This window comes from Penicillium digitatum, chromosome 2 (genome assembly GCF_016767815.1).
Source record: "Penicillium digitatum chromosome 2, complete sequence".
In the NCBI taxonomy this organism is placed as follows: Eukaryota; Fungi; Ascomycota; class Eurotiomycetes; order Eurotiales; family Aspergillaceae; genus Penicillium; species Penicillium digitatum.
In genome coordinates, this window is record NC_089385.1 from 2,051,827 (window position 1) to 2,072,604 (window position 20,778).

Below are 20,778 nucleotides of genomic sequence, written 5' to 3' on the forward strand. Positions count from 1 at the left end.
GAAATTTGCCTGGCGATTCCAACCCCATGATTACCGCTTATAAATGAGGCATCAGTGATGGGGTTGGAACTCTGTTGGCCAATGCTGACGGTCAGTTTAGCACTTTTGGTGATGGAGATGCAGCTCCCATAGAAAGAGAAGCACTTGTCGGCATTTACAAGGAGATATGAGGGATTACCCGGAGAACTCGAAAACAAGCTGACAGATGTTTATGGTCTCAACACTGTACAAATAGATAGGGCATGAAAAATACTTGGAGTTCTCTAACTGAAGAAAATTAAACATCCCGCCCCTGTTCTAATTTATGCGGATAAAGCTGACTAGCTGTAATAAACAATTTATATTAGTTTTGATATACCCCCTAGTTTTAAAGCTATTTAGAGCTTTAAGAACTACTAATTCCTTCACTTTCTCGGATGATCTTTTTATTGATTTCACCTGAACTAAGTAACTCCCGAGATACTTAATAATCGTGCCAAGCGCCCAACACACCTTCGTGCATTGGTGCGCCCCACTCAACGATAATTCTCACTCAGCGATCATTTTCAAGTTCACATCAACTTTCTTAGCGTTTCACACTCTGCCACGATAGTAGACTTCCGCAAAGCTCGAAAAGCTCGAAACCCGACCCTTTTGAGGGTCGAGTCGGGTCGGGTTTCGAGCTTTTCGAGCTTTGCAGAAGTCTAGTCTTGTATAATAGCCTGCCCCTGTCTGTACCTGTCAAGTGGAATCTGATCTGTTATGACCTGTTCCTACCAGTCATCTCCTATCATACCGTCCTGCCAGCCCGCACCCTGACACATGTATTGCACCACTGGTTTCGACAGATTGCTTTGAGATTGTTATGTACGTGTAGAATTTGTTGATATTCGCCCACTAAATACGTTCGATTTGGCTCCTGTGTAGCCTCTGCGCTCTTTTGTTCATAGTTTTAAAGTTGTGTTAGATTTGAAAGTCTTACAACTTCTAGTTTCTTGAACAACGTATCTCCACTCTCACATTTCTATGTACACCTAAAGATCTATCTATCTATGTCTTGCTCTGCTCTTGTCCGCAAATTTTCATTGAGATAAAGAAATAAAGGCTAGAAATGGAGCAAAGAGAGGTCTGAAAATGGCCTAAGCAAACAATTAAAAATTTAACTTTTCGCTTCCCTGTGAACTTTGTAGATGCTACGTATGTTCAAATGATTTTTCTCCTTCTAGCTATAACATGGCATAGAAAAGAACGAAGCTAAGAGCTATTTAACCTTTCAATAGACCTTCTTTATGTCATCTCGGCCTAATTAAAAATTTATGTTAGTAGTTTGATGTTGTCAACGAGAAGAGGGTGCATAGGTATGAGATGCAAATTCGACTCCTTGACGAACCATCAAAGTGAACATTCTTGTTGCTTTGCCTTTCGATCATTTAGGCTTCACTTTTGGGCTAGGCTACTTCCATGCTTAAACTTCCCCAACTTTTGTAAGATATCAGAAAATAAAAATATCATGCCAGGGGAATTTGCTTGTGTTGTGTTGCCAAGAAGGGCGATGACATAGCTTTATTATCTCTTTGCGTGAACAACTATAGAGACATGTATACATGAGTTTATGGAGGAATTTAGGAATTGTAGGAGTATTTTAATAAGAATACCGCCACAAGAGATTTTATGCTCGTTTCTGGATGATATCTCAATTTAGGATTCTCGCTATATCGATCAGATTGCTATAGCCGAGGTTCTCAAAGCACAGAGACTGACTTATTACAACATAATGAGGTCAAAATGTACCCTATGCACAATCCATCAGATCTGTTTTTGGTAGAAAACAAGTTCTTGGTTTTAAGTTCAACCATAGGGTCCCCTACACTTACTTCCAAGGAACTTGCACAAAATTGACTACAGCCATGGGATATTTTCCTTCGTCATACATGCAAGAACAAGTAAATCATCATTTTGTTACATCACTAAGCTGGTTGACTCCTGTTTGGTTGATTCCTGTTTGGTTGATGACGTCAGCCCATTGCTACCAAACGCTCTGCCATTTACTATAAGAATCCCCTTCCCCTTTCCCTATGCTCATCATACCATCTACAAACTTTCAAATCATCAAATTGTTGAAAGCTCCAAAAATCATTTTCAGACTCTTTGAACTACAACATTATGGAGACCGCCAAGGTTCGCACAATTATGTCTCAACGTCTCTTGTCTTCAAGTGCTAACATTTAACGTCAGAACGCCGTCAACTACGTTTCGGAGACCCTTCAGGGTGGTGCTGCACAGGCATCAAAGGAGACCAACAAGCATGTCGCCAAGGACTCTGATGCCAGCTTGGGCAGCCGAGCTAGCGCCGCAAAGGATGCCGTTGTCGACAAAAAGGACGAGACATCCCACAACACCAAGGCTGATGTCCACAAGGGTAAGTTTGTCTAGTTAAAACAATTTGGGCAGGGAATCAATGCTAATGATATGCAGAGGCCACTAAGCACTAATTGGGTCCTTACGAACAATCGATTGATATGGGATAATGAGATACCATTCTTGCTGGCACTCAGGTGACAGGAAGAAACTGTTCTCTACTTGTACACTATTTTCCAATGACCTCACGCCAAGAATTGTTTTGTAACTTCAACTTGGGCATCCTGAATACTGCATGTAGAGTTGCTTTGCTTTACTTCAAAGATCATTCTCATCTACATAGTGTAACATCTAAATCACTTGCCATGATCACTTGATATAAATTAAGTGTCACTTCAAATATATTATGGGAACCATCGGTAAGTCCAGAAAGCAATTTTTGGGATTTTGGAAATCCAGGAATTGGTTTTATCTGGTTGATTTCGCACATGATGTCACATGAGGTCTGAAGATCATTCTGTAAACTAGAACATAGCAACATGGCAAATTCACAGGTCCTAGTTGTTGTTTAATCTCTGTTCCAGAGTATGAAAGAATTAATCTCGTCGAATAAACCTTGACCATTTTGTGCTCCTTGCTAAGCTCGTAGGAACCCACCCCAATCTGTGACCTTTATCGTTCTCTGCATCCCAAATATGCTTGTCTGGCGTTAACCTAACTTGGAGGAATAAATTTTCATTGTATATACTATACCAAAGTTGTATCAAACTTGCTATATTTTATGGGGCCTAGCGTGGAAGGATAGTTATTCGTTGTTTTGACAGAGGTAGGATGCATGCAATTGCATTGAGATTAGAAGCTGCATTCTGGCAGAAAGCATGTTTCTGGGGTTTCCGATTCGTTTCGATCATTTCTGGTCCAGATTGAATAGAGCAACGAGATCTGCAGCCACCAGCACTTGCCACACTGGACACAAAGCAGGGCGCGTCGTACCAGGATTAAAGTGTCTCGAGGATCGTGGGTTGAGTTCACCTAGGGACGAGATTTGATTCGAAATTGCTGGCTTCATCTTGAGTTGGAAAAACACCCGGGGTTCTTTACGTACAGAGGACGTTCCGGAGACCGCCCGCTCCAAAGATATAGCAGCTTACAGGTGTGAAAAATTCTTCAGCCAAAAAGAGATTTTATTGATAATTGTTGAAATAAGGGTCATGTCTAGCCAGAAGATGAATATTGTTAACATTGAAAACAGAAGTAAAGCTAGTCCCCACTCTGCGGGATCATAGTTATGAAGGACCCTTATGCTCTTTTTGAATTTCAAGCTGGCTAAACATCTAGGTCGTCTTTTCGTTTCCCACTCATTCAAACCTTAATCATGCTGCACGTGACTGAGATGTCTAGTCAGCTCTCTTCTTGCCGCGCATGATCTTGCGTCTTTGGGAAATCATGTGCGTGTATAGGACATAAGATCCTGGCAGGTAGTCAGTAACCGATGCTATGGACACTGTAAAAGTAAAACCTACCAGGCACGTAGATCACGAGAATCGCAATCAGCAGGTAACGGAAAAGCGGGTTCAGCTCGCCGGCAGGACCAAGGGCATGGAAGATAAGCGTGCACTCGCTAGAGATGCCAATGGGGTAGAAGATGTAGAAAGTGTTGTATCTAGTCAATGCGAAACTCGTCAGCTCATTGAACATTAGTCACGCACGGGCCAAAACTAAGACTTACCGTAACCACGTCCACCAGCTCGGAACCGAGTTCCCAGACAAGGTAATAGCAAAGAATCCATAGCGGATAACCTCCGTAATGCCCCAAGCAAAAACACATCCCAGATACGCATAATCACCCAACTGGGTATTCCGCCCAGCACCAACAATCTCCCCACCAAACTGTGCCATAATCCCCCACACCAGCAGCAGCCGGCTAGAAACCTGCATGGCAGTTGTCATGAACGGCGCGCGCACGAGGCCTAACACGCTGTGTACGACTTCTAACAAAGCGAGGGACTGCGTGGCCAGCAATAACGGAGAGAAAGTCTGGCCGAAGACCTTCGGAAGAGTTTTGGTCGAGACATGGTCTGGGAGGAGGGAGGCTGTGTAGACGACACAGGTGCCCCAGGCGAGGAAATTGAGGGTGTTGTAGGTGAAGAGGTAGGCTTTTGTTAGGCCCGAGGAGCCGGAGCGCGGGGCGCTTGATGTTTTGGTGGAGGCCATCTTTGACCGGAATAGCTTCTGGTCGAACTCGTGGAGGCAATTGTTGATGGTGTTGTCCTGGACGGAGGAGCTGGAAATTTGGTTGGGAAGCTCGCAATCAACAAAAAAACGGACCGAGGTCCGGCCCCTTATGTAAGCATTCTGGAAGAGCTCGCGAAGAAGCTATGGAGAAAAAACGTGTTTGGGGTCTGGGGTATAGCACACATCCTTATTCAGTTGTCCGCTCGGTGTCTTGGGCGATTTACGCATCATTATATTGAGAGCATATGGGCATCACTATGACTTTGATATTCCCAGCAGTTGGGAGCTACACACTACTTGGCCAATCACCTTTTCGAGAAATCAGCCATGTATGTTGTAGTGTCTTTGCTCCTCGCCCTGAATATACCCCGTAGCTTAGTTCTCCGATTCGAACACACCTTCTCTATCTAGAATGTTTTAAAGCAAATCAGAAGCTCTTTGCCGAGGAGTAGGCTTGATGTGATTCGCCGAAGGCAATCGAGTGCACAGGCTGGCAGCCAAGCGGATGGCTTCCTATGCAGGCGCTCTTAGCTGTCAGTGATACAAAAAACTAGCTGGCACCGCAGTCTTAAACTGCATGATCTAGTCCAGACTAATGCAAGAAGCTAACTGCCATCTCGTATTGCCGGCAGCAAAAATATGTGGTCTGGCCTATTTTCGGACTTGACTGGTTAGGATAGCATGTCCGAGGCTAGGGAGTAGATGGAGAGACATTGGAGGGATTTTGATGTGCTCGTGCTCTCTCTCAGTTTTAAGATGACAACGGGAAATTTACTTCTGTCGTGGTTCCTCGGTCAACTTAACGTGAAACTCACCCCACGTTGACAAAAACTACTTCAAAATACAATCTAATTCATTCCCCGGTGGATGAGTGTTGATTACCAGAATCTGAAGCACATTAAACAGCGAAGGCGACGAACTTGATTGAATTTACACATCTTGCATTTAAACTCCGTACTATACAACCCTTCGCTTCTCCTGTCATACACAACTCGGCACTGGTTTATGGGCATATACGAATTGACATCTTGGGGCGAGGCTATTATGTCGCCCTGCATAGGCATTGACCTCTGTCACTTAAGGAGGCTACACAATCTAAAGTTCGTGCTTGACAATCACATTAAGGTATTGTTAGGGTACTCCAGTACAACATAGAAAAGAATGCAAACCATGTCCTTCGGATGTACTCCGTAATCTGATGTAATTTGATGTAATTGACGTAATCGTTGTAATTTGTCGCTACGCTCAAATGACATCAGCGGCTGGGATGGGCTGAACTACGGCCCCATACTATGATGTCATGGCAACCGACGTATCTTCTAATTGGTGAGGAGTGGTGGAGAATGGCCTAGAGCCAACCACACGCAAAACCCAGGGGAAAGAAGATGCACAAATACCATCCCTCTCTATATATGCAAAGATAGCTGCGTATTCGCGTATGTGGACATACAACATATCCAACCTCAATTGACATTTAACTAACCTCTACGCCGCTTTTTTTTCATATGATACTGGAACTGTGAAGCCTAGTGCAGAAAAAAAAATAAGCATGAAATAATAGCATCAAAACACCATCGTCATCAGTGACAGTGTAATCCTCTCGTGTCTTAGCCCAGCAATTTCACCCCTCCCCCCTTTTCTTCCTCCGAGAGAAAAAAAAAAGAGCCGAGGAGCAATGGCCTCACATTTTGATCGTTCAACTCGTTGTCACCGAGTGCGTCAAACAAGAAATTCATGCAGAATACGATCAGAATGAGCGCGTTCCGAGTTACTGGACACGGTCCTTGAGGGTCCAGACCAACAAGGATCAGGTTCTATCTGCACACTTGACCCAAGTCGATCGTGCCTCCCTGCTGTGCGAGCCGGGATATTGCGTCTTCTCCGGTTTTTTTCCTATGCGGCTAAAATTCTGCTAGGACAGTAGCTGGTTTTTTGGTGGGTTTCTTTTTTTTTTTCTGATTCTAAGTACGAAGCATGTAGCCATGAAAAGTTGCCCTGCTCCTTAAGCACTCAAATAGTGGCCCTCAGGGACCATTAAAAGGCCTCTCTACTTGCAGTTCCACAAATGTTTCCGCGTGTGACCGTCCACACGTCGCTTGGGAAAAGATCCAAATGACGTTCCCTGCTGGGATCGGCGGTCTGATGATGCCGTCCTGCTGGTCTCCCTACTCCGTACTGCTCCCAGATGTATGGGGGCGGTTTTTTTTGTGGTCAGAAAACGTGTCATTTTTTTTTTGACTGTTTTTTTGCCCTATCAGTCTCCACCAACATGTACTATCCAGTACAATTACAGCAGGTCGCCGAGGGATAGTCCCGTTCATTCCGCCCATTTTCTTGCCAATGGATCCATCAATTGAAGAGCTGTTGCCATGGTTGTACTCCACCAGGTTCATGAACGAAGCCCGGAGGAATTTGAACTTGTGATGTTCATTCTTTGGAAAGATCGTAGCTGAGATTATAGATGATTAGGTATTCTCTAATCCAAGAGAGAGCAAAATTGGAGTCGAAAGCAAGAAAGTCTGTTCCGTACTCCTTGCGGAGTACAAGATTGTACTAATCGTGTCGGATGTCTAGAATTGCTTTTTTTTTGGGGCGAGATCATGGAAAAGAAATCAAATCACGTTATGAGAATGTTGAATCCAATAAAAATACCATCACATAGATTGAGCTAAGAGTATAATATCATACAGATTACATCCAGTGCACAGTGCAATGCTGATCTCCCCGAATTGTTCGATGCCAAGGCGATGAGAGAGGAAGGTAAAATATTACCAATATTTCTTTTCTTATATAAAATGGAGATCTACCATACAAGCAAGAACTCTTCATTTTTATTTTTTAATTTTTTTACTTTTTTTCCCGCAACTTTCCACAATTTTCGCCAAATCTTTTCCCCCTTAACGCGCACCGAATCACCGAATTCCCAACTTCCTCTAGTTCCTTCGGATTGGAATTGACCTACCCACATCTCCCCTTCCCTTTCTCCGCCCCTCCGATTTCCTCTCTCTTCCTCTCCCTTTGACTTCTCCCTCTCTCCTATTCCGTGTCTTTTTTTTTTTTTTTGGCTTTTTGACCTTTGTCGTTTTCTCATTGAGTTTTATTCAAATTCCTTATCGCCATTTTTCGGAAATTGGTCATCTCAGAAACTAAGAGGGGAAAAAAAAATTAGGTGGGATGGACTTTCCTATTTGCCCCTCTCTCTTGGGATATCTTCATTTTTTACCTGTCCACAATTCCCTGTCAAGTGGGGACCCTGGCTTTGGGGCTGCAGCTCATGCGATGCGCTAGTTCTTGTTTACAGGACTGTGACTGGATCGCCGCTCGAGTATACGCGCTGAATGGCCCTGTTTGTTCCCTCTACTTATACCTCCACATCTGGTTCAACTAATTCTCCCCCCCCCCCACTCCCCTCCAGCCCCTGATTGCTGTGCATCGCACTACCCCTCTACCCCCCTCGACTTCCGTTGATTTGGTTTTCCTACCTCTCACTACTCAGCCCTAGTCATTATCTTGATCGCTCAATCTGGTGGTTGTATTTTCATCGTTTTCAGCCTCTGCCCTTTGGCCATAGACCCCGAAGCCACTCATCACTGTCCCCGTTAACAGCTTGCTACCTTGTGTGCCTGGACCCGTAACACCTGCTGGCTTTGTAAGACGACACACATGTTGTGGGCAGATTTTGCGATTCTGACGTCCTTGTTGTATCATCGTTGATCTTTGCATTTGGGACCTCTCATCCAATGATTTACCACACTGTTCTATCCATCCAAGATCTGGATACTTTAGATGAATCTGCGCTGACTGAAATTTGAAAGCAGAGCTTCGTATTCCATCTGGACTGGTTGAACATCAGACCGAAGAGATCAACCACATTTCCATCCAACGATTGTGACGATCACTGTATTGCACTAGCTTGCTCCCACCCACACCTTTAAACATCTCCACACACATCCTCTCACACACAATCATGGCACCAGCCGATACCAAAAAGGCCGAGACGGCAAGTACATCTTGCCCTTTGGTCATAGGTACCTCATGCTGACATACAATTCTAGGCCAAGCAGGGTCCGCCCAGACTCTCTGATTATAAAGAAATCCTCGACGAAAGCACATTCGAACAGATCCTTGAGATGGACGATGACGAGGAGGATCGTGACTTTAGCAAGAGCATCGTGTACGGTTTCTTTGACCAGGCCGAGAGCACCTACAAGAAGATTCAGAAGGAAATGTGAGTGTTGGTATTTCTTGCAGTTGGAATACCGGTTGTTTTCTATGCTAATATTCGCACAACAGAGATGCCAAGAACCTTGATGAACTGTCTTCCCTTGGTCACTTCCTTAAGGGTTCCTCGGCCACACTGGGCCTTATCAAGGTCAAGGACGGCTGCGAGAAGATCCAAAATTTTGGTGCCCACAAAGATGAGACAGGCATCATTGATCAACCAGACACGGAGGTCTGCCTCAAGGCTATCAAAAAGACTCTGGATGAAGTTGAGGTCGAATATCGCAAGGTCGAGAAGCTCCTCCGCCGATACTACGGCGAGGATGTGAAGGAGGAAGAAGAGAAGCCAGAACAGGAAAAGGTTAAGGAGCAAAACGAGGAAGAAAAGCCCGAGGAAGAGACCAAGAAGGAGACCAATGAGATCAAGGAGACTAAGGAGCCCACCAAGGAAGCCTCGGAATAAGTGGTCATGCGGGCTGGTAGATGTCCCTCCCCTTTTTCTTTTTAGCGACGGATGGAGCATGGCAAATGGCTTTTTCTTTTACTTTTCCCCCTTTGCCCTTTTTCACTCCCTTTCTCTTATCTCCCATTCTTCCAATCCTGGCTCTTCTGGCTTTCTTGACACGTACATCACAACCTCCATCACCATATCTCCCCTTCCAGTCCGGACACTGGTGTGGAATCGGATATTCTTGGTTTGTCACGTAAGTGTAGGTGCGAGAGTTGGGACGATTCCGAGGAGTTTTGAACAATGGCGACATGCGGAAGAGTGCCTCTGTTTGGCCCTGTTTTCTTCCTCTTTATTTGCGCTTTTTGCTTTGTGGATCTTCGCATAGTAGGCACTGCGTAAGTTTTGGGGTGCATACAACGCAAGGAGTATAGCCTACAACATGGACGTCAAGAGTCTAGCCAAATGATTCAACCAAAAGTACCCGATCACAGGGTTTAAACAGACTCCGACGTTGCCCGGCATGGTCATTCGGGAGAACTTTCTCCGATGGTCGAATCGCCCACCTTGAAACATCCAAGTACCCAAGCCGAGAAGTGGCGCCCTAATAAAAAAAGCTTATAGCCTTCCGCCACTTGCGTGGGCCTCTGGGGACCCCGGATAACCCTGGAACTTTATTCGTTGCCCCAGGATGATCGACATAATCTCGGATGCTCAATCGCTACTTGACAGGCTGGTTGTGTCGCTCTGCTAGATCTGTCATTGCATTCTTGTAATCAACGGAGGGTACGTCTGCTCATTCTAACAATCTTTCTCCTGTGGGTTCTTCATATGGGCTGTTTATCTGTCATCGACAGTTCAGACAGCATCTGTTTAACAATGTGCAAGTTATTGACTGGTGGAATTTGACATGTTCGAAATTTCTGTATGGATATGAGTGTCAGTCAAGACCCAAGTGCCGGGCTTTGCGAGAGTAGTGCACTCAAAATTACAGATCCCATCCTCCACCATCTACTCCAAATGACAGCAAACCCTGCCGTATCTGTGTCTGCATCCGCTCTTGCATGGTCAATAGCGAGTGGTAAACAAATACCGGCGACTTGCAGTGCGGAGATGGTGCAACACCGGTGATTTTCAACGGCACTCTCGCATGTAGCTCATGATTTTCGACTGGGCTGATAAGCTAAAGTTCTTTCACAACGGAGTAAGCTGTGATTTTTTTTTTTTTTAAAAGCACCTCTCGAGAGCGTTCGGATTCGAAGTCACGATTTAGTAGGGCAGGTGCAGGTGCTCCTCATATCTCCTTGGCCTAGTCGTCTCAATCAAAGCTTAATCTCTCTCTCTCAAAAAAAAAGCTGCTTTTATAAGATGCAACAGCGGGATTATGCATTCTCATTCAAATCGCAGCAGATGATCCACATTGACCGGGCCCCCGTCTTCCACACAATATGATATCCGTTCTTTAATCGCAGCGCCAACGAGGAAAAGCTCCGCCGAGCTGAAGATTGGACGGCAGGACCTCCTGTCGAATGTTACATGTCGCGTCCGTATAATATGACATATCTATTTGCTCTGGTCGCCATCTGGTAGTTGTCAAACTAGGTTGCGGCATGCGTATTAGCTGCCACAATGATACTCTTGTCAATGCTATCGAGTTAGAAAGGTACCCTGTCGCTCGGCCTATACCAAAAACGATGGATCGAAATCCAATTATCAGGCCGGCGTGCTTTTTTTGTCTTGTTGCTCATCCCATCCAACCAACCATCATTGCAGATGCACCGATCACAAACGAGAAAATCGAAATCGAGTCAAATCCATCTTCCAACCGGAATCCCATTCCCCACAACGGGACGCACGTACGCGCTGACCATCGAAAATCTAAAAGCCGATTCAGAAACAAGCAAGAGCACCGATTCAGGTTCCGGTCTGTCGAATTTATGCTCGATTCAAGTCTGGTCTGGACTCCGGCCTGGCAGGTCACACGACAAAGCCAACGAGCGTTAGTTTTCTGCGGGATGCCCGCAAGCTGACGGGTAGGCACCGGTGCCTTATTTAGCTTTACTTCCCGCTAGCAAGGGTAGCTGTGAATCTTTCGCTTGCTGCTGGGTTGGGTTTCAGTGGGCCTCGACGCCGAGTTCGGGATGCACGACGTGGTTCTCCTAGCTCCCTCCACAGTGGATGTCCTCGGTTGGGAATGTGACTTTCCAAATTTGGTTCTGTTAAGCTAGAGCTATGTCGATCTCCTTCACTACGGATACGTACAGGTGTATAGTAACGAGACTATTATCCAGACACACTTGCTATTCCTGCCGAATGCCCTACCTGTTGACAGGCGGAGAGGGTTCCGACGTGTGATATGATCTAGTAGTCTGTACTCCGAGCACTGTGCAAACTGAACTCGAAAAATAAAACCCCTTTCTCATGCATGCAAGCATACATATATCTCTTACCCGTCTGTCTCGGATATCAGACCTGAGCTCAGCAAGTCACCCTCGACATACCAAAGCCCACTTAGCTTACCATCTTCGCGCTCAGTCCTCGATCCCGAGTTCTTGGTCCACGATGACTCTGTTTGCGAATGTCTCGCTATATTCCACTGTTCAGACTGACCCGCAATGGGTCTTTTGGAGGGGGGGAACAAGAGGTAGAGAACAGAAATAAGAGGCCTTGTATTACTGATTTCTTCCTTTTCTTCTTTTTCTCGCCTCCGGTGCAAGCTCTCGTTTGTCAGATCGGAACTTCATGCCCGCAATCTACTTCCCACCGAGAAAAACTGTACCTCAGCGCCATAGCAGTATTCTCTAGATTCTACCAGCCCCCCCAACAGTTTATCTACCCTGCATGCGCTAGACTGCTAAAAGCGAGCATACTCTAGACCGGATCAGTTTGATGTAGGCCGGGGTTGTTTATGAACGGGTGTGCAGTGATCACCCCTATACTTCATTGTACATGTACTACCCGACTCTACGCATACTGCAACAAGCACAGTAGAATCTTATCCCGGAGAGACAATTGTAGGCGCCACAGCAGTCAAAAGAAATCCAGAATAGCAAAGAAATGCCTCAACTGCAATGCTAAACTGGTTCCCTCAATCTTTATCCTGGCCATTGGTCATACACGCATGCCAAGAGCAAAAGAAATAATCTCCATCTTTAGGTGAGAGGTTTTTTATCTTAGCCTCGAAGTACATTTCTTAGATCCCTGTCCTCTGCTCCGAATTTTTGTGCTTCTGTTATATCGATCTGATTGCGGGTTTGCCCTTTGCCCCATTTCTCCATTTCCCCATTTCCCCGCTTGTTCTGATTGCGTCTGTTTCTGTTTCTTGTCTCGCGCTGTCCGTTCGCTCTGCTTCATTCCGGCATAGGCGTCTCTGATTGTATCTGCACGGCGGCTTCGGCACAGTGCAATTTGCAGCCAACGGCCGTTATACGAGTTTCTGCGTCGTTGAGATCTGTTTGAATGGGAAGGGAGAGGGATATAAAAGTCAGGCTTTGAGGCGGGCTGTGAGTATGCTTCTTCACATTCACCAATCTTGGTCTCCCTCATTGGATCTTTATTCCACCGCTGATGTACACGCTCGGTTCTACTCTTCGACCACAATCTCCATTCAATCCCATCGATCTAATCGAGGAATCCAACAAAATGCCCGTCGGACCTCGAGTCTCTAAGGAAGAATTCATGCATGCATTGGGTCTAAACCCACACGACCCGCATCATGAGCAATACTACCGCGCTATGCGAGTAAGTATCAACCGGATCTTCAACGCTTACTCTCTCCCTCTCCCTGTCTATACTCATATGCACACACCCACATCTTATATCCCGACAATCCCCCTAACAAGCCGCTGCCAGGATGAAGCAATCATTGTCTACAACCGCATGAACCTAGACACCGCTAACCTCCTCGACAACGTGCGTGCCGACCCAGCAACCCGCCCCCCTTTTTTCTGGCACCACATCCGCCCGGACTGCCAGCGCTGGGCAATCCTCGAGATCTGCCACAATGCCCCGCCGCTCGTGCGCGGCCTGTTTGAGCGCGGGGCGACGAATGGCGAGTACGGCCCGAATTGGGTTGCTGGTTGGTTGTTGTATAGCGTTTTCCGGTCGCGGGATGTGAGGAACAATCGGAACCGGAGGAAGGGGGAAGCTGGGGGTTCTGCGGGCTTGGAGTCTGGTATGTATTTTGTGATTCTTTTTGAGATGCTTGATAGCTGAACGTGGTGCTCATGGGTGCTTTTAGATAAACGTATGAGACAGGACGAAACGACACAGCCGAAGAAGTACTATGATCCTGTGCGAAATGGGACGCTGTGAAATGTTTGGAGTTGAGCGGATTCTCTTAGTGATCTTGGTTGTCTGATTTTCACTTCGCATCCATGCTGTTTAAGGTCTATTTTGTATGATTTAGATTTCAAATTTCAAGACCGTTGGGCGACCAGAAATGAAAGGGAATGCAAAGGACAGGTACTTGAAGAAAATGGAAGCAGATCGAAACGATCATCTATCATCCTCATCATTCTTGTCATCCGAATCCTTCTTCTTCCCATGCTTCTGCCGACGATCTGACTTCAAGACCTCCATCACACGCTTATCCTGCTCATCAGCCCGCTCGTTCCACTCAGCATCATACTCAGCTGCGATATTCTTAATCTCCCCACGCAGCGAGTTCCCCTCATCAATCAAAGACTCCCAAAGCTGTAAATCAACCCTATGCAACTGATAAAGCTTCTTCTGTCTCGCACTGATCGTAAAATCCAGCGCAGACTTGTAAGAGATTTCCCGATTGTGATATAAAAACCACAAATAACCCCCCATCAACGTAGACAAACTGACCAAGTAGGTCACAGGCTCCATGGTATCCCATCCGAGATCAGTCTCGAACGTCAACCTGTAAACCGTAAACCACCAGATGGAAAGTATTCCAAACCCGCCAATCGCAACCCGCTGCGCACCACGATGTGCTAGCGCATCGCACTCCTCCTTCACATCCGCCATGGTTTGGATACGTCGCGAGAGCTTGCGCAGCCGCATGCGGAGGTAATAAGTACGCTCGTTGAACGACGGCACCGTGACGCGGATCTGGCTCAGACTGGATGGCGCTCCTTCGATTGTCACGATAAACTCGCCCGCGCGCGCAGCATCGCGGATGAAGTCGCCAATCTCTGTGGCTTGTGACCAGCGCACGAAGCGCTCGGGTTCACCGTCGCGGGGAGGGGCGCCGTTCGTGTTGCACGGATAGCTGTAGGTTTCGACGTCTTCTTCTCGGGACCGGCGGTGCTGGCTGGGTGATCGGCCGTTGAGCGGTTTGCTGCCACCAACGCCGTCGTTGCCGGGGATGAATTCTTTCTCTTTGGTTTGGGTGGCGTCCAGGTCTATCTCGTCTTCGATTCGCTTTTTTGGCTTGATTGCATTGTCATCGTGCTGGATGGCGATAAAGGATATGGCTGGTGGGCGGAGCTTGTCGGTATGGCCTTTGATTGGGGGTAGCTCTGACTGGATCAGGCGCTCTAGGTATGATAGTGGTTGCTGGGGATGGACTAAGATGGCTATGGGCTCAATTTCTAAGAGGGCCGTGAGCATGATGGCCCAGTGATGCCCGGTGAAAATGTTGAAATTTAACATACCTTTCTCATGGCCCCCAATGCCAACGGTCGTTAAAGGGATGATCAATTTGAAAAGTCGCGATGGCGTCGTCAACATTTTACCTACTCCTAAAAGTCAGCATTGAAATTTGAGGTAACCATAGCAGCACCTTGCCTTTTGTCATCCTTTCAGGCCACTTCGCTCCTTCTGTTGGAGAATTTCCATTCTCACCGTTCTCACTAAGAACCGTCCGCTGAGGTCGAGCCTCTTGGCTGCACTCTTGAACTTCGAACTTTTCCAAAAGCTCCTCTGTCTTTTGATTCTCGCCTGTAATTTGTACATACTCTGCACTGCTAAATTTCGTGGTCTGAATCCATGCAAGGTGATCTCGTGAAACTGCAGCGAGCCCAGCACGTCCCGGCTTCATTATCGGTGATATACCATAAGCTCTGAGCCCAATACTCCTGTCGAGACACCTCTCCTAGAAAAATCGAACACATCCAGAAGCAACAAAAGAGCCGCGACTAGCCCGGCAATTTAGTTCTGCGCAGCCAATCTTCACCAACGAAGCATTCGGAGTATGGCGTTGTGATATCCTCCTCGTCGCCGCCGACACGATAGGGGCGCAACTCTGTGCCGGGAAATGCATCCTGAAAAGGAAAGAGTTTAGTGTCGTTTCAATTGGTTATTGAGTATGTTCAAAACACATGCAAAGTGAGAGAGAAGTTGTTGTAGATCGTTGGAACTGTATAAGGTTGAGTTTGGATAGTGACTCAAGGCATGACGAAGAGGCGTTTCGAGTACACGTGTGGAGAATGAGGAAGATTATGTAGGAAGCTCAGAGTCTTTCAAGCAGTAAGCTAACCAGGTTGATCCATGCACAAAAATACAGCTCATTGTCAAGTTGGCGTTGTGCCTTGGAATATCCTGACGTCATAGAAGCGCACTGGATCGAATGGACACTTTGGGGTGTGGCTCGGTTTGTGGCAGTGCTGGATCTATATCCAATTTGTTTTTTGGGGAGTTTTTTTGGAATGACACTAGTCGTACAGAGGACCTCTTTGGATATGACTAACGGGTTATAGATTTGATATGTCCACATGAATTGTTTATTGTTTTAATTAAACCCTGCTTAGAATGACCGTTAATCTCAGAGCTCGCGCATAATCTTCTGCACGGCCTTCGCAGCAAATCGTTTCCGTTCACCCTCTGGCAGCTCGGAGCTCATATCTGATAGCCAAGTTAGCAAGTACAATGTAGTTTCAACCATGCCGAGCAATCGAAACATATTCATACCTTTGATTGCCTGCATGCGCATCATCAATGCCTCCATGCTCTCCACTTCAATCTCACACTCGCCATCGTGATCAGAATCATCTGTGGCATCACCATCACCACCTCCACGCTCAATTGCCATACGCAAGCCGAACATTTCACGCTCTAATTCATGGACCTCATCGTCAAACCCACGAGAGCCACCTAAACCCAATAGTTGGTCTTGAAGATCATCATCGGAATCCATGTCAGGATCATTTTCTCGGTCAAAGCCAGAGTCAACTCCAACCATAGACCAGTCGTGATTCTCAAGAACCTCTTTGATACGAGGCATACCCTCACGTTCTAGTAGTAGCACAAAGTCAGCAGAAATCCAAAATATTGCAACACAACCCAAGAAACAAAAGGTTGCTTCAGTAAACTGACCCCCATACTGATTCCTTGTCTCAGCCTCCAAGACCTCCTTAGGATCCCACTCAACAATCTCCCACCCCAATAACCCCATGTCATAGAACTGATCCTCCCACCAACTAACCGAAAATGGCACTGTATCCCCACCATCTAAATCCTCATCATCAACACCGAGCCCCAGGTCTGCATCGGGATCCTTGGATCCCTGCTGACTCACTCCTACACTCGCCGCCCCTTTCCGACTCCCAATCAACACAAAAACACCAGGAACATCACCCAGTTCGCCGCGCTCCTCATCAATGCGATCCTTTACAGCGCTGATACCGCGCATCAGGTCACGCAGGGCACGCACGTCAGGCCGCTCGGCGGGGTCTGCTTTTACATTGGATCCTGGTACAGGTCTCACATCGCTAGGAGTATGCGCGCAAACAACCAGAGCCCCAACAGCCTCGCGCACGATCTCAGCTTCTGTGCTTAGGAACTCCGTTTTCCATTGCTCGGCTGTTGGTGCGGGTGTGGTAGTGCTTTGTGTGTCTGGGTCGTGGATCTCGAGTGGGATCTCGTCGACCCACACGGGAACTTCTGTTGTATAGTATTTTGTTTTGAGGCGGAGAGGGCTATGGGTTGTATAGCCGGCAAAGGTACTTGTTGGTGGCGGGAGTGTTGAACTTAAGGCTGGCTGTGATGGGGTTGCGAGTGGTGAAGGGACTGGCTGTTGTGGCGGGTCGACGACAGGGACGCCGGTCAAGGAGTGAAGGAGTGGGGGGATTGTTGTGAGAGATTGGGAGGTTGGTGTGAGGATAAGGAGGCGGCGCGGGTTGAAGATGTTCTTCACCTTGGGCGTCGTGGAGGTTGTGGGGTTGGATGCGGGCGCTGGACAAGTCATGGTGGCGGTTTCTTATGGGTGCAATTGAGAGTTCAGGATTTCCTTTTAGAACATTTGAGTCATATAGTGTCTGGTTCTGTCTAATGGTAGCGTTCGGGAGAATGTGGTGTGTTGGGAAGGCTAGCTGTCCCCCGCATGGACAAAGCCAACGGACTGGATCAGATAATGTTTGGCTTAAATTCTTTCTTTTTTCCATTTTAGTGCTCCCTCTCGCCGCTTTTCCATCGCAGAGTAAAATTGAGCCTGACTTGATCACGGGGTATTACATAATTCATGACCCCGGCCCACCCAGCACCTACAACCACCTTTACAACCATCTGCGAAATAGGGGCACCTTTGAGAAAAGGCTCCCAGACTTCCAGACTGTCTCTATTCTAATCGCTCAACCCTTCCGGTGACCCTCCCATCATGGCTGGTCCATCCACCCCCGACTGTCCCATGGACGCGCGAAATGCCGAATACACTCGGCCCCCCGACCCCCCCTCCCCTACCAACCTCAACACGCGCGCTGGAAAACGGATGAAAGCACCAAAGGGCCAGCTGCCCCCCGGTCCTCTCCCAAAAGGTGCCAGCGCCATAACCACAACCGTGTCCGCCTCTGCTGCCATCACCGAGCGGCTGGACGCAAAGGCCCGAGAGGCCAAACTCCTGAGGGAGGTCTTTGAGACCTTCGCCAAGACGGTTGACACCTTCGTCGCCTCTTGCAAAGACGACAAGCGACCCATCGCACACCAGATTAGCTCCCAGGTGGTGAATTTCATTTCTACAACCTACTTTGCGAGCACCGATGGCAACGACTTCGCCTCGATCAGGGCCCGAAGCGACCCGGAGACAACCTCCAAAAAACCCACAACCTGGGCGGGGATCGCCCAGACCCCGAAAAACCCTGACATCGAATCTCAGGCAAAGGGTACCCACCGGGTAGCCATATCCAGTAAGGCCGCCCCGACGTCGGCCCGGAGTGGGTCAACCCTCACCTCCCAACAAAGAGACGACCCTCGCATCCTGGTAGTCCTAAAGCAGGAAGACCGCCTTGCTCGCAAGGAACCATATGCGATACGAAAACAACTCGAGAGTGCCCTCAAAGGAGTCGCACCTCACACCGACATTCCTAAGATCACCCGCACTGCCACAGGGTGGGCGATCACGCCCGGCCCCCTAGCCCGCCCTAGCCTCATCACTGAACAGGGGCTCAATGCCATCAAGGACGCACTAAACGCCCACAGCGTTAAAGTCCCCCAGAAATGGTACAACTATGCGGTCCCCGGAGTACCCCCCTCGATACAAGCCTGGGACGGCACCCTTATCCAGACCGGCTCTGTGATTGAAGATGAGGTCTTCGCGCAGACGAAGCTTAAGCCAGTCAGCTGCCGTGCCTCGAGGCATGGAGCCAGCCCCACCAACCACAACATCACCTGGGTGATCTCTTTCCTCAGCCCAGTTGCCCCATTCACGCTCTTCAGCTGCAGCAGCGTCGCCAGGGCCATTCTAAAGAAGCCGCAGATCCAACACCATAATCCTGGCTGCCAAAGCTACTGTCACGCAGCCCGGTGCAATCGTACCCCCCGCTGCTCGAACTGCGCAGCCCCAACGAACGAGCATAACGGCCCCTCCGGGGCTAATTGCACTAACCCGGTTAGATGCGCCAACTGTCACGGCCCACGACCTTCAGGGCACACTGACTGCCCAGTCCGCCCTTCTCGCACTGCGAAGGGAACACTTAGCTTCCCCTCCCGAGCTGAGGTTGATAAATTCCGACGATACGGCGACAGATGGTATAGAGATGCCCACTCTACACCTACTCCACCACAAAACGACGACACCTCCCCTACGGCACACACCAGCAAGAGGAAAGTCCCCCGGGTCGGGGAGGACGGTTTCCAAACTGTCACTAGGCCGTCCAGGAAAGCAGCCTTTAAAGGCAACTTCGCGTGGACGTCGCTTAGGGGAAACAACGAGTCCCCACCTAGCTCCCAAGTCTCTATCCCGACACAAGAGATGGACGTCGACAACAGCAGCCCCGCCTCGTCTGAATGATAGGACACCCTAATAGACTCAGACGCGCGCGGCGCGTACGACCCTCGGTCCCACGGGAGGTCCTAGTCTTCTGGGCCAACGTCCGAAGACAGACGGCGTGTCACACAACCGCCCTCCAACTTGCTTACGAATCCGCATGCGATGTGGTCTGCATCCAGGAGCCCTACGTCTCTGCTCCAACAAAGAAAACGGGACACCCGGCATACGATTGCTACGCCCCGACCGACGAATGGGATAGCTCTGACCCTACCTCCTTCGAATCGGAGAGACCACGAGTTCTTACCTACGTGAGGAAAAACTCCGGCCTCAATGCCCAACAACACCGGTCTAGCCAAGACCGAGACCTCCTCTGGGTCAATGTCAATGGCTTTCTCATACTCAATATCTACCGCCAACCGACCACAGACAAAGTCATTGACTATGTAACCAACCTCGCCCCCCCACAGAACTCCCTAATCGGAGGGGATTTCAACGCTAGGAACGAAGCCTTCGAACCCGGCGTCGCTAACGCTAACCGCGGAGGCGAAATTGCACAGTGGTCAAGCGACAGCGGCCTTGATTTCATCGGAGAACCAGGAGTGCCCACTCACCAGGCGGGACACGTCCTCGATCTCACTTTCTCCAACATACCCTACGCCTCGACAGTCGTCAGGGAAGACCTTGCCACCGGGTCTGACCATGAGTCCCTCGTCACTCGCATCCCGGGTCGCGGCAGGGTCCCCCTCGAACAATACAACTATAGAGTTCCCGAGTCTAAGCTACCAAAACTGTCTTCCCTCATCGGGACTGGGATCCGCTCCCTACCGGACCCAAGCAGCATCGAGACCCATGTAGACTTCCGCACGACCCAGTTTGGGTCGAAGGTCTCGACCCAGAACCCAACCCAGTCTGGGTCTGGGTCGAAACCTCATAACCCAGACCCAACCCAGACCCAGTGACTGGGGCCCCAGAAAACCCAGTATAGCCCCAGTTCGACCCAGTTTCTGCATAAATTATGGCATAAATATTTAAATAACATACTGTCATTTTCCCCTGTTATGGTTTCTACATCGAAATGCTACACTCTCTACCAACAAGGCAAAGGAAATTTTAAGAAATAACCTCGTTCTCCAAAGTAATATATCTGGTTCAAGATTAATTACTTCTTCAGATGCTTTATTTCATATGGAAAGGTGGTATGTGTTGGCTGCTGGTTTTCTCAGGCGTAGGATTGCATTCCATTTAAAATACAAAGTATACCCCAAGTTGCAGATATGTATATTCAACACACATCAACATAATATATATTTTCATCTACAGAGTAAAATAATTTTTGAATTCATTTATTTCTCTTCTTCTGTTTAAT

At 48.0% G+C, this 20,778-nt stretch overlaps 6 protein-coding genes across 6 annotated transcripts; 3 read left to right on the forward strand and 3 right to left on the reverse strand.

Annotated features, from left to right (window-relative positions):
- Positions 1-2,142: 2,142 nt before the first annotated feature.
- Pdw03_6790 (Glucose-repressible protein Grg1) lies at positions 2,143-2,471 on the forward strand (the record flags this gene model as incomplete). The annotated part of the gene is made up of 3 exons (XM_014681183.1): positions 2,143-2,157; positions 2,215-2,398; positions 2,455-2,471. 3 exons carry the CDS (start codon positions 2,143-2,145, stop codon positions 2,469-2,471), a joined length of 216 nt encoding a protein of 71 aa, XP_014536669.1.
- A 1,263-nt stretch (positions 2,472-3,734) lies between these two features.
- Positions 3,735-4,551, reverse strand: Pdw03_6791 (Phosphatase-like protein (PTPLA), putative; the record flags this gene model as incomplete). The annotated part of the gene is made up of 3 exons (XM_014681182.1): positions 3,735-3,808; positions 3,861-4,000; positions 4,067-4,551. The coding sequence occupies 3 exons, from the start codon at positions 4,549-4,551 to the stop codon at positions 3,735-3,737; spliced, it is 699 nt and encodes a 232-aa protein (XP_014536668.1).
- A 3,988-nt stretch (positions 4,552-8,539) lies between these two features.
- Pdw03_6792 (Phosphotransmitter protein Ypd1, putative) lies at positions 8,540-9,256 on the forward strand (the record flags this gene model as incomplete). Its single annotated transcript, XM_014681181.1, has 3 exons — positions 8,540-8,572; positions 8,628-8,800; positions 8,866-9,256. The coding sequence occupies 3 exons, from the start codon at positions 8,540-8,542 to the stop codon at positions 9,254-9,256; spliced, it is 597 nt and encodes a 198-aa protein (XP_014536667.1).
- Positions 9,257-12,883: 3,627 nt separating this feature from the next.
- Positions 12,884-13,555, forward strand: Pdw03_6793 (uncharacterized protein; the record flags this gene model as incomplete). Its single annotated transcript, XM_066101456.1, has 3 exons — positions 12,884-12,982; positions 13,094-13,415; positions 13,482-13,555. 3 exons carry the CDS (start codon positions 12,884-12,886, stop codon positions 13,553-13,555), a joined length of 495 nt encoding a protein of 164 aa, XP_065956539.1.
- Positions 13,556-13,738: 183 nt separating this feature from the next.
- Pdw03_6794 (Coiled-coil domain containing protein 109, C-terminal) lies at positions 13,739-15,251 on the reverse strand (the record flags this gene model as incomplete). The annotated part of the gene is made up of 3 exons (XM_014681179.2): positions 13,739-14,802; positions 14,866-14,946; positions 14,999-15,251. The coding sequence occupies 3 exons, from the start codon at positions 15,249-15,251 to the stop codon at positions 13,739-13,741; spliced, it is 1,398 nt and encodes a 465-aa protein (XP_014536665.2).
- Positions 15,252-15,974: 723 nt separating this feature from the next.
- Positions 15,975-17,396, reverse strand: Pdw03_6795 (Alpha/gamma-adaptin-binding protein p34; the record flags this gene model as incomplete). Its single annotated transcript, XM_014681177.1, has 3 exons — positions 15,975-16,054; positions 16,121-16,444; positions 16,526-17,396. The coding sequence occupies 3 exons, from the start codon at positions 17,394-17,396 to the stop codon at positions 15,975-15,977; spliced, it is 1,275 nt and encodes a 424-aa protein (XP_014536663.1).
- Between the last annotated feature and the right edge of the window lie 3,382 nt (positions 17,397-20,778).